This window comes from Lutra lutra, chromosome 14, assembly GCF_902655055.1.
Source record: "Lutra lutra chromosome 14, mLutLut1.2, whole genome shotgun sequence".
NCBI lineage: Eukaryota > Metazoa > Chordata > Mammalia > Carnivora > Mustelidae > Lutra > Lutra lutra.
Genome location: NC_062291.1, coordinates 13,959,621 through 13,972,151, shown reverse-complemented (window position 1 = coordinate 13,972,151; position 12,531 = coordinate 13,959,621). Strand labels below are relative to the sequence as shown.

At 46.7% G+C, this 12,531-nt stretch overlaps 1 protein-coding gene across 2 annotated transcripts in view; it reads left to right on the top strand.

The window, feature by feature from the left end:
- Positions 1-12,531, top strand: part of PAPSS2 (3'-phosphoadenosine 5'-phosphosulfate synthase 2) — a 68,980-nt gene that overhangs the window by 41,884 nt on the left and 14,565 nt on the right. The window contains exons 3-8 of one of the 2 annotated variants that reach the window (XM_047701727.1): positions 2,580-2,815; positions 3,731-3,869; positions 4,438-4,556; positions 4,691-4,804; positions 6,246-6,357; positions 11,051-11,065. In XM_047701727.1, the coding sequence (XP_047557683.1) occupies positions 2,580-2,815; positions 3,731-3,869; positions 4,438-4,556; positions 4,691-4,804; positions 6,246-6,357; positions 11,051-11,065 (735 nt within the window). The remainder of the gene's footprint in view (positions 1-2,579; positions 2,816-3,730; positions 3,870-4,437; positions 4,557-4,690; positions 4,805-6,245; positions 6,358-11,050; positions 11,066-12,531) is intronic. The other variant, XM_047701726.1, reaches the window with a different exon arrangement.

The following is a 12,531-nucleotide window of genomic DNA, read 5'->3' as shown; positions in this document are numbered from 1 at the left end:
TTTTTCCTGTGTTTTTGTGGCCTCAGAACGTCGCAGCTAAGACTTAGTAATAGGACAGGAATTAGTCCAGGACTGTTGCCTTAGGCTCTGAGCACAGGGTAGAGGAAGTTGATCCCTGGGAGTAGAAGTCCGGTGTAGACACAGTGTTTCAGATTGAGGCAGAGATGTTTACCCAGGTTCTGAGACCAGCTGCGTGCTGCTGATCTCAGTAGCTGAGTGCTGAGTTATTGGGGCGCCCGGTGGCTCAGTGGGTTAAGTGACTGACTATGGATTTTGGCTCAGGTCACAATCTCGGGCTTGACACTCCACGCCCCACGGGGAGTCTGCTTGTCTCTCTCCATCTCCCTCTGCCCCTGCTTGCTCTCTTTCTTGCTCTCTCAAAGAAATGAATAGATTAAAAAACAAACCAACCCCAAAACCCAGATGCTGATTTCTTCCTGCATGAAGGGATGGCTGAGGAGTGTGGCAGTCTTCCCCCTTCACTTGCCGTTCCTGGCCCCATCAGCCTCCTCCTCATCCTCCCCAGTTTTTCTGGGATTTCATTCACCTGTGGTGCAACACCTTTCCCCCGAGGGCGGGCTGGGGACACACAGTGGGCGAGGAGCTTGCTATATTCCAAAAGGCAGTGTTCCCCTGTCATGAATCCTGTCGGGGTATACCCCTGGCCCCGTCCAAGAGACATGCTGTGCGGCCGTAGATCAAACAGCTGCCTTCTAGATGCTTCCCTCTTGTTATGTGTTTGCCTTAATGGCAAATTGTCCAATTTCCGTATTGGGACCAACACAGAGTCCACTTTCTATAATGTGGAACAGCCTTCAAAACAGAAAGATAACTGGTACAAGAGGAAAAACACCCTAAAGGATGGATTTTGTCTGTCTTTTCTTACTCGTTAAAAAAAAAAAAATCTTTTCCCAGTTTATTCTGTCTTACTATGTTATAGAGATAGGCTGTTGAGGCCGACGAGAGAAACCAACCCCTTCTAAGACTTGGTTTTGAGCCCCAGCTCCACTTACATTAACTGGGTGACTTTGGACAAGCCGACTAGGCAGGCTAAACCTCAGTTTTCTTATTTGAGAAGTGAGATAAGGATAGAACCTGCCCGGGGGGGGGGGGGGGGGGGGGGGCTGACGAAGGGTAGGACTAAGTGAACTGAAAGCCTGCACAGCCCAGGGCCTGGCCCCTAGGAAATCAAGCTCTCATGAGGTGTAATTCCTGTGACCTCTGAGCGTTGAAATAAATCCACCAACAATCTATTTAATCCAGTTTACTGTGGCTTAGTCCTTAGTTTTGAGACCTGAAGCAAAACTGACAGGAATTTCTATCCTTTCCCTCATTTTCCAGCGTGAGACAACACACCAGAGATTCAGGAGTTTGATTCCTCTACCCCACGCTGGACGCAATTCTAAGAGGAATTTATGACCTAAGTCCTGTTCGAATGGAACGGAGTTACAGTAGTCTTCAGAAATTATTTCCAAAGATGGCCCATTTCTCTTGGAGCCATTGCTTCTCATGATTGCCTGTGAGGGCCAAGGGCGTGACTTAAAAACATAACTAACACTGGAAACTGTTTGTTTGCCTTTCATATATCACCTTTCTTTCCAAGTCATTTTTTTTTAAGTTTATTTGTGTTTTAGTAATCTCTGCATTCAATATGGGGCTCGAACTCACAACCCCCCAGATCGAGAGTCACATGCTCCACCAACTGAGCCAGCTGGGAAGCCCCTCTTTCCAAGTCTTTATTTCCCTCTTCCTTTGTTCCTGCTTTTCTCTTACCTTTTTTTCCTTTTCCCTCCTTCCTCCTGGCATCGTCTCCATGTTAAGCTTTTGACCTCCTCTTCTTCCCCCTAACCTTTCCTCTCTCACACCTGGGTACCCCCCGACAGTGGCTTGGCACAGTGCTCCATTTCTCAAGTCCAGAGATCTTCAGGACAAGGGGATTTTTGGAGTGTTCCCTTCCTCCTCATGATTTCCCTCAGATAGAAATCATGCAGTGCGCACCCCCGCCACTGTACTTTGAAACCATGGTAAAAGGTACATCGTCACGGAAAGACTCCAGACACTGAAGGGTGTAGTGCAACTCTAAACACATCTAGAGCCTAGCTCAGGATGACTGTCTTCATGTTTTGAGAGTCATTTTGGAAAAATCTCGAGGCCAGAGGGGTCTGTTGTTAGTGGTTGTTTCGCAGGCTCGGTAGGAGAGGTGGGTCCCCCAGTCTCCGGAGCTGGCTGTCCCCTCCACTCCTGCTGAGTGCCTGCAGGAGGGGACATGAGAACACAGTCTCCAGATCTTCTGATTTTTTTTTTTTTTCCAAGCGAAGCCAGAATCTGGATTTGTATGCACAATGTTCTCATCTTTAAAACACTCCGCAGGCGAAATAGAACATACCAAGAACCACGTAAGACCCCCCCAGGTTCCCCATACTTATGAACCCCATTTGTTTCTCAGTGCTGTAATTCTAATCGGGGATGGATGGTTATTTCGATGTTCGGAAAAAATGCAGGTACTTGACTTGTAGTCAACTGTGCTTTTCCTGGATGGTAGTGATTTTGATTTGAGGTCAAATGATTATAATGAACAGGTCTCTCCGGTGCTGGAAAAACCACCATCAGCTTTGCTCTGGAAGAGTACCTTGTCTCGCATGCCATCCCGTGCTACTCCCTCGATGGGGACAACGTGCGTCACGGCCTCAACAAGAACCTTGGATTCTCCCCTGGGGACAGAGAGGAGAACATCCGCCGGATCGCCGAGGTGGCCAAGCTGTTTGCCGATGCGGGTCTGGTCTGCATCACCAGCTTCATTTCTCCTTTCACGAAGGTAAAAGGATCAGGTGGGCGGCATGGACAACGCTGGGAAAGGAGTCGTTGGGGGGCGGCACCAGGGACTGCTGTCCTCCCAGTTTTCTCCCTCCCTTGCTCCCTCGTTTCCTCTGCTCAATCTTGGTTCTGTCAAGGGAGCCCCTTTATTCCCAGATGCCGGGGCACCAGCGGACAAAGACCCGTCCACACTCACCTTCTGGCCGGGGTCGGAAGGAAGGAAAAAGTTAAGAAAAAGTCAACAGCACTGTAATCTTGTATCTCCACAAAGTCAGAAAGCTTAGTTTGCTAAAGGAAATGGCAGTTCACTGCCAGAGCGTCAGGTCGTGTGTGTTTAATGTGGAAATCGCCGAGGAAGAGGGACCCTGTTCTTGTTTTAAAACAGGAAATTTCTGGGAGCTACGAATAAGGTGCCACGTTCTTTGAACACTCCCTGTGAATGAAATGCTCCCGGGTGGCCAGCCTGTCTTTCAGCAGGGATTCTTTTCTGTGGTTTTCTCTGAAAGCCCTTGAAGGAGCTGTGTTCACCGGAGGGAAATTTCTGGACTTTCTCTCTCTCTCTCTTTTAAAAGGTTTTATTTACTTATTTGACAGAGAGAGACAGCAAGAGAGGGAATGCAGCCAGGGGAGTGAGAGGATGAAGCAGGCTTCCCACTGAGCAGAGAGCCTGATGCGTGGCTCCATCCCAGGACTCTGGGATCATGACCTGAGCCGAAGGCAGAAGCTTAACCAACTGAGCCCCCCAGGCACCCCTGGGATTTCTCTAAAGGACCAGTTTTCTGCCACCGCAACAGAGCACACATGCTCGTGTAAACCTGAACCTGTCAAGCACCAGAGTATACCTCGTTTCGTGATAAAGAATTCCACTGTGAAACCTCTCGCTCACCTTCTCGAACGTGTTCCCCCCGCTCCCCAGGACCGTGAGAATGCCCGCAAAATCCACGAATTGGCAGGACTGCCGTTCTTTGAAATCTTCGTGGATGCGCCTCTGAACATCTGTGAAAGCAGAGACGTGAAAGGCCTCTACAAACGTGCCCGAGCCGGGGAGATCAAAGGTGGGAGCACCAGCCTGTGGCTCTTTTGCTGCTTCTCGGGCCTTCACACTCTGTCCCTGGAGGCCGGTCCTAAGTCTCAAAAACCGTTGCCCACAATTGCATCTAGGACACACAACTTTTGATCCAACCACAGGCTACTCAGTACATCCATGGGCTCATCAACATGTGGGCTGGGGTGTTTCCAGAACTGTCCCCTCAGCCATAAGCGATCAAGTTCAGGTCCAATGGGTGTGTGTCCGTGAGTGTGTGTCTAAGGGGGTGTGTTCCAGAGTTGTTTCTTCTTCTCATCTTCCTTTTGGGTTCCAGTCAGCTGCAGAGAGCTTGGACCTAGCCAAATCTTGTTGGTACTTTGGGGGCTTTTGATATTGAAAATACAGCTGTGCATTTGTATGGTATGACATGATATGATATTTTTATCTATGGCTAGAGGTCAAGGACAGCCGGTAACCTTTCCCAGCCTGCTCTAAATTCTCAGTGTAACGCATTATTCCATCATGGCTCATGTCTTCCTGTTTAGAAAGCCTGTTCCCGTCGGTGCCGGTGTGATTTCCGCCCTTCTGCCTTGCAGGGTTCACGGGTATTGATTCTGATTATGAGAAACCCGAAACCCCTGAGCGTGTGCTGAAAACCAACTTGTCCTCCGTGAGTGACTGTGTCCAGCAGGTGGTGGAGCTCCTCCAAGAGCAGGTGGGTGGCCCTGGGAGCTGCTTTTGTTTGTTTATTTATTTCAATTGCATAAAGTCACAGAAGGTCATTTATTCACCGGAGCATTCTTTTTACAGTTTTCATTTCAAATTTTTACCCATTCTGCTTCCTTTCAGAACATCGTACCACACACGATCATGAAAAGCGTCCACGAGCTCTTTGTGCCTGAGAACAAACTTGACCAGGTCCGGGCTGAGGCCGAAGCTCTCCCTTCATTAGAAATTACCAAGGTGAGACTGCGGGCTGGCCCCAGGAGAATTAGCCTCACGGCCATCATTATAATGTGTTTACAACTACTCTGGGTAATAAGGAAGGTATGGATCAGGGAAATGCAATGTCCATAAGGAAGAACACTTCATCATTGCCTTTTATTTTTCTAACCTCTTGCCAAGCAAATCTCTCTCTCCAACAGCTGCTGCAAGGTAGTGGGGCAGTGCCCAGGACAGAGGAAGACAGGGCAGGTAACTTCTGTTTTGCAGAGGACACTGTGAAATCTTCAGTTATGCCAAAGTGCAGGCGTTAGGCGGTATTGTTGGCAATGGCTGAGGAAAGTTTGTCCAGAATGCAAGTAAAGAAAAAAAATGCAAGTGTGTTTTTTTTTTTTTTTTGGACAATCAAGAAGGAATGTGGAGAAAAGATCCACCCTGATCTAAAGTGATAGGACTCTTTTCCTACTCTGCAAGTCCCGATCTTTCCTAACGAGGCAGAGTCCAGCCTAAGGAGAAGGTGTAGACCCTTTGGTCACGTTGAATTTACTGCCTGGAACGTGTTCGCTGTTCGCTGCAGCCCCGTCAAGGGCATGGCAGGTGCCTTTGGCTCTTTACTGGTCAGTGTTACTGGTCCATTCCGGCTGATCAGATCTTCATTGGTACCTTTTTCTTATCCCTTAAAACCTTGGGCATTTTTATAAGAGGCAGAGTAAGGTGGGAACCTGTTGCAGGTTCATTCATACCTGAACCAGTCATGACAAATTTATATGCAGAAGCCCCTGACCTTACGAAAGAAATTCTGAGTACTCCAGTGCTCCGGGCACATGAGAAGTATGTGATTATAATTATGGCGTGGAACGATAATTCCCATAATGAAATGGGCTGCGAGCTACAAAAGAACTTCAAATAATCTAATCATTGTTTTGGTCCTGGGGATGGTAGGAAAGGTCAGCAGAGCAGTGACCCATGCTTCGGGGTTTAAAAGATGAACAGGTATTTCAGGTGGGAAAGAGGATAGGCCTGGGAGGAGGTGGAAATCTCCCCATCAGCCCAAAGGGCCAGAGCTTGAAGCACTTCCAGTATCCTGCTAAGAATTTTGGACTTTTCAAGTCAGGGGTTTGCCAATTTCAGTCAACTACCTACTACATTTGGTGAAAATATGTAGCCTGACCAGAATATTTGTTGAGAAAAAAAAGGAAAGCAGGATCAGGGAATGTTAACACTGTTGCCCATCATGAGACTCTCTACACCTCAATTTTAGATCACTGCTCTCCAGTAGGAAAGTTCTAGGCTCGAGCTTATCTGGCCTCTGGATCATGCCTCAGCACCAAAACGGAACACTTAACACATGAAAGATTCTGCCTTCATTCTTCTGCCCCACAGAATGAGAAAGGCCTGCCCGGGGGCCAGCTGGCTGGGAAACAGAGCTATGGAAATGTTCACCTGCTTTTGTGTTTTGCAGCTGGATCTTCAGTGGGTCCAAGTTTTGAGCGAAGGCTGGGCCACTCCCCTCAAAGGTTTCATGCGAGAGAAGGAATACTTGCAGGCCATACATTTCAACACCCTGCTGGACGGTACGTGCTTTTCTTACTTGCTTTTTACTCTTCATTGTTTTAAAAAAAAAAAAAAAAAATCGTGCTCAGAAATTTTCACAGGAAAAAGAAGCATTCATTCTTGGTATTAATTCTCACATCATACCTCTTACTCTGGAGATATTTAGAGGATTTGTTATATGTCTAATTCTATTATGTATAAATTCAATTTTTTAGGATTTTTTTGAGGGTAAGGGCTATCCTAAAAGGATTATTGACTATTTGAAAGTAAAGAACTGAAAAATGAGGGCTTTCCTTGCATGCAAAGCCAAGAGAAGGTTAAGTCTGTTTGGCTCCACTTGCCTCCATTCTCAGAGTAGAGGGCCATCAGGGGCCCGTTGCCTGCTGCTGGGAGCATCCTGGGGTGGTCGAGGGTGAGCTTAGCGCATGGGGTGACCTGCAGGGGGAGTCTCACCACCAGGCTGCCGGGCCAAGTGGCATCGTACAGTGACTTTTCCCACTGGACACTCAAATGTCGCTCTTTGTGCCCTTCCGTGTGCTGTAGGAGGCTGGTGGCATCCTCCAGACCCTCTTGGGGACGCGCTAAGCCCGCCTTCTGGGCACAGGCTGAGGGACTCGAGAGCACTGATCTGGTCCAGATCGGAAGTGTGTGTTATTCAGAAAACTTCTGGCCCCTTCTGTGATCATTTCCTTCCAGAAGGGCCTGAGCTCGTCAAATGGAGCTTGTCTGTTTCAAGCCCCTGAGGAATGGCTGCTAGTGGGGGGAGGGGGGCTGGGGGACACCAAGTCTGTGACTCGGAGCAGGGCTCCAGATATTTTAGGGAGCAAAATCACATCAGATGGTCTTTCTTGGGAAAAGATGTTCATGGCCTGGGCTTGGGACTCTGCCTGGTGGGATAAAATAACATTCCAAAATACAATTGGTTCCCTTATAGCTTGCCTTAGCAATAATAATCATATCTGTACAGCACTTGTCCATCTGCAGAACATTTTCTCAGGCATGATTCCCTTTGATCAGGCAACTCTGATCACGCCCTTTGCAGACGAGAAAGCTGATCCCAGCCTTAGTGCCCTGCCTGAGTACATACCACTGGTCCAAGACCAGAGACCAGAATCCAGGGACTTCTGGCCCAACGCTTTCCCTGCCAGGCTGCTCTCCTGGCATCCATTCTGAGACGAGGAGGCTAGGCTGTCTGTCTGAGGAAGGCTGACACTTCCTTTGATGTCTTAATTCTGATACATGCTGGACACAGGCTGCATCGAGTAAACTTCACCGACACCGTGGCCAACCATGGGCAGGAGGTGGGCGCTGAGCCTCCCAGCCAGAGCTGTGGCTAAAAGACGAGCACTTGTTCTGTAGAGAAAAATACCTGGGCTCTGGGTGTGGATGGAAGCCAGGCGTCCTTCACCCAGGAGCTAGGACATCACGGTGGGGAGACAAAAACCATCTTAGAGTAGGCAGAAATCCTTTGTGATTTAAGAAGGGGAGAACGGGCATTTTCCTGGGTTAAGAGTTCTTAGCTTTTGATAGATTCTTAAAGGAGTCTGTGATCCAAAAATGCCGGACAGCAAACGCTGTAATAAGCTATCCATATCATTTAGGCAAATCTCGCTCCCTCCCTCTCACATCCTTTTGATTTCATTTTATGGTGCTCTGCAGTTTATAAAACATAGTGATTTTCTTTTTCTTATTTGATCCTTGCTACCATGGGCTGGACGAAGCCCTTGTTATAGGTCTCCCTGCCCAGGTCCCCCACGTGTCTGCCCCCCCGAGCCCCAGCAGCACGTTGCTGAGGGAGGTCACGTCCCCATGAGTACTGGACTCCCACTAGCTCCTGATTCCTACCGCCCATCCAGAAATCCCAGTTCTTCTGAAAACCCATGCTCAGATGCTTGCGGGAGTTCTCAAGGCGGGTGCTTCCTGTGCCCCCGACTCCGGCCCACAGCCATGTGTGTCTCTTGTCTTGTGGATGCACGTGGCTCTCTGCACCCACGGAGATGCAGCTCCTGCCTGTTCGCTCCAGCCACTAATGTCCTGGGACCCATGGGGCTGTGGCAGCTCACAAACTCCCCCCCAAGTGGGAAGGCCCCCGTCCCCTTGCTCTGGGTTAACCTCAGCTGAGGACCCTCTAGCAGTCGCTTGAACCCCACAGCATCAGAGAACTGGAAGAAACAACCCTGTGAACTGTACCCCGGCCTTTCTTCTGTGGGTGCCGGGGGGCCTCTGGAACCCTTCCAGCTGTAGGGCCTGTGTCTGGGACCCCCTACAAGATTCCTTTTCTCCCTTTGACTTTCTGCTGGTGTCACTGTCTACCCCAGAGTCCACCCCAGTCCAGCAGACACAGTTCTGCAGCCCTCGTTGTAGTGAGGATTCAGAAGTCCCCCCCCCATCCTGCCACCTTCCAGAAGCTTCCTCGACTCCTACGTAAATCCAGTAGTAGATACCAAGGATATAAGGTGCTAAGTCGAGGCAGAATATCCTAGTGGGGAACAGTGTAGTTGTGGATCCGAGTGGGGCTTGTGGGCTAGTGGTTTGCTGTGAACCGGAGGTGCATTACTTAACCCTGTGGGCCTCAGTTCACATGCGTACCATGGGCTGCTACCATGCGTACCATGGGCTGCTAACACCAGTCCCTACCCCATGGGGATGAGGAACAGTCAGGAACAACAGGTCCAGGAGTAAATGTTCCCTGTGTTGACAGACCCCCGCCCTGCCCCCGCCAGCCCTGACGCATACAATGAAAAGACATTGACGTTGATGTCTTGAGGGGACTCTGTGGCTCACCCATAGTTATGTCAGTCTGGAAGTAGTGCAGATAAGATGTTCATCAGCCAACAAATGTTTACTTAGTGTCCTCATATGCCAAGGTTTGTTCTAGTGGCTGGAGACAGAGTGGTAATGAAGACAGATGTGAGCTTGGAGGGACAGATAGTACAGCCCATCTTCTGAACCCTAGTACAGTGGGTTCTTCTCCCCATATCAGTGGTTGTCAAGCCTTTTGTTATTTTTTATGATTTTATTTATTGAGAGAGAATGTGCGCAGGGGGAGAAGCAGAGGGAGAGAGAGAGAGTCTTAAGCAGACTCCCTGCTGATCATGGAGCCCAACTTGGGGCTCAGTCCCATGACCCTGAGATCATGACCTGAGCGGAAATCAAGAGTTGGAGACTCAACCGAAGGAGCCACTCAGCCGCTCCCTTAGCCCTCCCCCCCACCCCCAAATCATCTGTCATGTCTGTGAACTCTGAAGCAATACACAGAGTAGATGAAAATGGAGCTGCTCCTGGGAAGGGCTGGGCTCGGCATCCCTCCTGCCTGGACAGCAGCCCTGAGAATGCCTGCAGGAAGCCTCTTGAAACCCTATTCCTACCATACCATGAGTCTCCGGGAAGAGAGGTCCCCTTGATGGCTTTCGGGCTGTATAGACATAGTTAAATTCTAGAAGGTGATATATGTGTATCTCAGAAGGCCAAACAAGATCTCATTCATATGGCTATCATTTAATTTTAATTAGCTCATGAAAGTCATGAGTCACTACTGACTGAAAATCTGAAATTTCTAGAGCCACAGACGTGTAGCCACAGTCATCTGCTATCAAACAATTGCATGTTCCTTGATCGCCTGCCATCTGCAGGTAATATATATATATTTTTAAGTTGGACCACATCTCTCAAAAATACTTTGTTGGTTTTAATTTCCTTAAAAGTTCACATTTCCCCTTAAATTAAAAAACAAAACAAAAGAAATAAAAAACTCCGTCTACTCAGTCTAAGAAAAAAAAAGAAAAATTTAAGTGTTTCTGAGGATTACACAAGATGAGTTATTCCCTCTATCGTTTAAGGATCTACTTTCATTGGTTCATTATATCACCTTATTTTCCACTGGATATAGCGTTTTGAGGTTGTTACAGATTCCCCCCAGTTGTAAGTATCTCATCTAAATTAAAAAAATGGAACCTCAAGCTCATGCTCTTGACTGGTGGCTTCCAAGGAAAGTCACAACATGGCGGCCTCAACGAGACTGGACCATTTGAAGACAAGTCCTCCACAGCTCTGACTTGCCAAGGAGGGGGGGGGGCTTGAGGGCTTTCCACAGGCACCACCAGCATTTATTTGTCATCTGATCTCTTCTGACCCCAGCATCTGACACAGAATATCACATTTAATCCAGATAACACTATTGGGAAGATACTTTGCTCATGAGGAAATAAGTACTTGAAAGGTTAAGTAACTCACCTGAAGCTTGGATTCAAATCCAAGTTATCCTGGTTCTCGTTCTTATTATGCTTGTTCTGCTAGGTAGAATTTCATGTCCTCTAAATATCTGGGATTCTAGAACGTTCTAGAGCAGTTTGCTATTAGACCTAGCAGAGCCTGGTTTGGAACCACTGGATGGTAGGTATAACATCACATATTTGTATAAGAGGCAAATTTGTGAAGCTGGAGGTGCTATAACATGTGTTATAATTATTTCAAAACATACAGTCATCTGAGTAATGCTTCAGGTTTGCACTGAATGACATTCACTACAAATCCTGGTCTCAGCCTCTTTTTGCTGTTAAACATTCTTCAGACCAGTAGCAAAGAGCATCGTATATTTGTGTGTTATACGTGTGACGTTTTCTAATAGGAATCTGTTCCTTGATATCGTTGCTTTAAGATTATCTTGGTGGAAAGCTAAAAACACGTTTCTTAATTGTGTTTATATTTCTCTAGGCACGGTCCTTCCTGGTATGTGCTTCAACTTTCCAAATAGTTAAATTATTATAATTAGATAGTTACATTAGTTAGAAATGGTTAAGAACATAATTTTAAAAAATCCAAATGATCCAGCTGGAATTGTTAACAGTTCATGATCTAATCAGTTATAATAGAATAATAATGTTACATTCTTGTGTTGATCAGAGTCCAAATAATAGGAAATTTCTGGATCAGATGCAGCTGTTTATAATATCCTATTTGGCTGACAAAACTGAACTTGTTTCTAAATTATTGTTGTACATTTTGTCCCTGAGATTGAAAACAATTATGATCCTCTCTGTTAACTAATTCTATGAGTCCTCATTTGATTCTAGAAAAATCTAGAAATTTTTAAAATGCATTTATAAAACATTTTTAATCGATGAGGGAGAAATTGATTTTAGATGTGATTTAAATGGACACACCTGATTGGATTGTGCAGGGTCGTATTTCATTTGTCTGTGGTGTGATTATGCATGAATTTAATTTCAAGCTGTGATGATTGGTAGTTATAGAACCAGGAATGAATACACAAGTTGCTTTGACTGTAAACTTCTGCATTCTCCCAGAAGGGAAAGGTAAAATTGTGAAGATCTCATTTATCTTTGGTGCTGTTTTCATCATTGTTGCTTTCCCTTTAAAAAGCCTACTTAAGTTCAGTGCAATGATGAGGTAGCACCTAACACCTGTCAGAATGGCTGAAATCAACACAAGAAATGACAGATGCTGGCGAGGATTCAGAGAAAGGGGAACCCTCTTGACTGTTGGCGGGAATGCAAGCTGGTGCAGCCATTTTGAAAACAGTATGGAGGTTCCTCAAAAAGTTAAAAATAAAACTACCCTAAGATCTAGTAATTGCACAACTAGGTATTTACCCAAAGCATATAAAAATAGTGATTCGGGGGCGCCTGGGTGGCTCAGTCGTTATGTGTCTGCCTTCAGCTCAGGTTATGATCCTGGGGCCCTGGGATCAAGCCCCACATCAGGCTCCCTGCTCAGCATGAAGCTTGGTTCTCCCTCTCTCACTCCCCCTGCTTGTGTTCCCTCTCTCGCTGTGTCACTGTCAAATAAATAAATAAATAGTCTTTTTAAAAAAATGCTGATTCAAAGGGGCACATGCTTCCCCATGTTTACAGCGGCATTATCTGCAATAGCCAAATTATGGAAAGAGCCCAAGTGTCCATTGACTGATGCATGAATAAAGAAGATGTGGTATATACCACGTCATATATAATGGAATATTACTTGGCCATAAAAAAGAATGAGATCTTGCCATTTGCAATGACATGGATGGATCAAGAGACTATGATGCTAATCGAAATAAGTTAGGCAGAGAAAGACAAATACCATAGGATTTCACTCCTATGTGGAGTTTAAGAAACAAAACAGATGAACACAGTGGGGGAAAAAGAGAGGCAAAACTTAAGAGAGTCTTAATGCTAGAGAACAAACTGAGG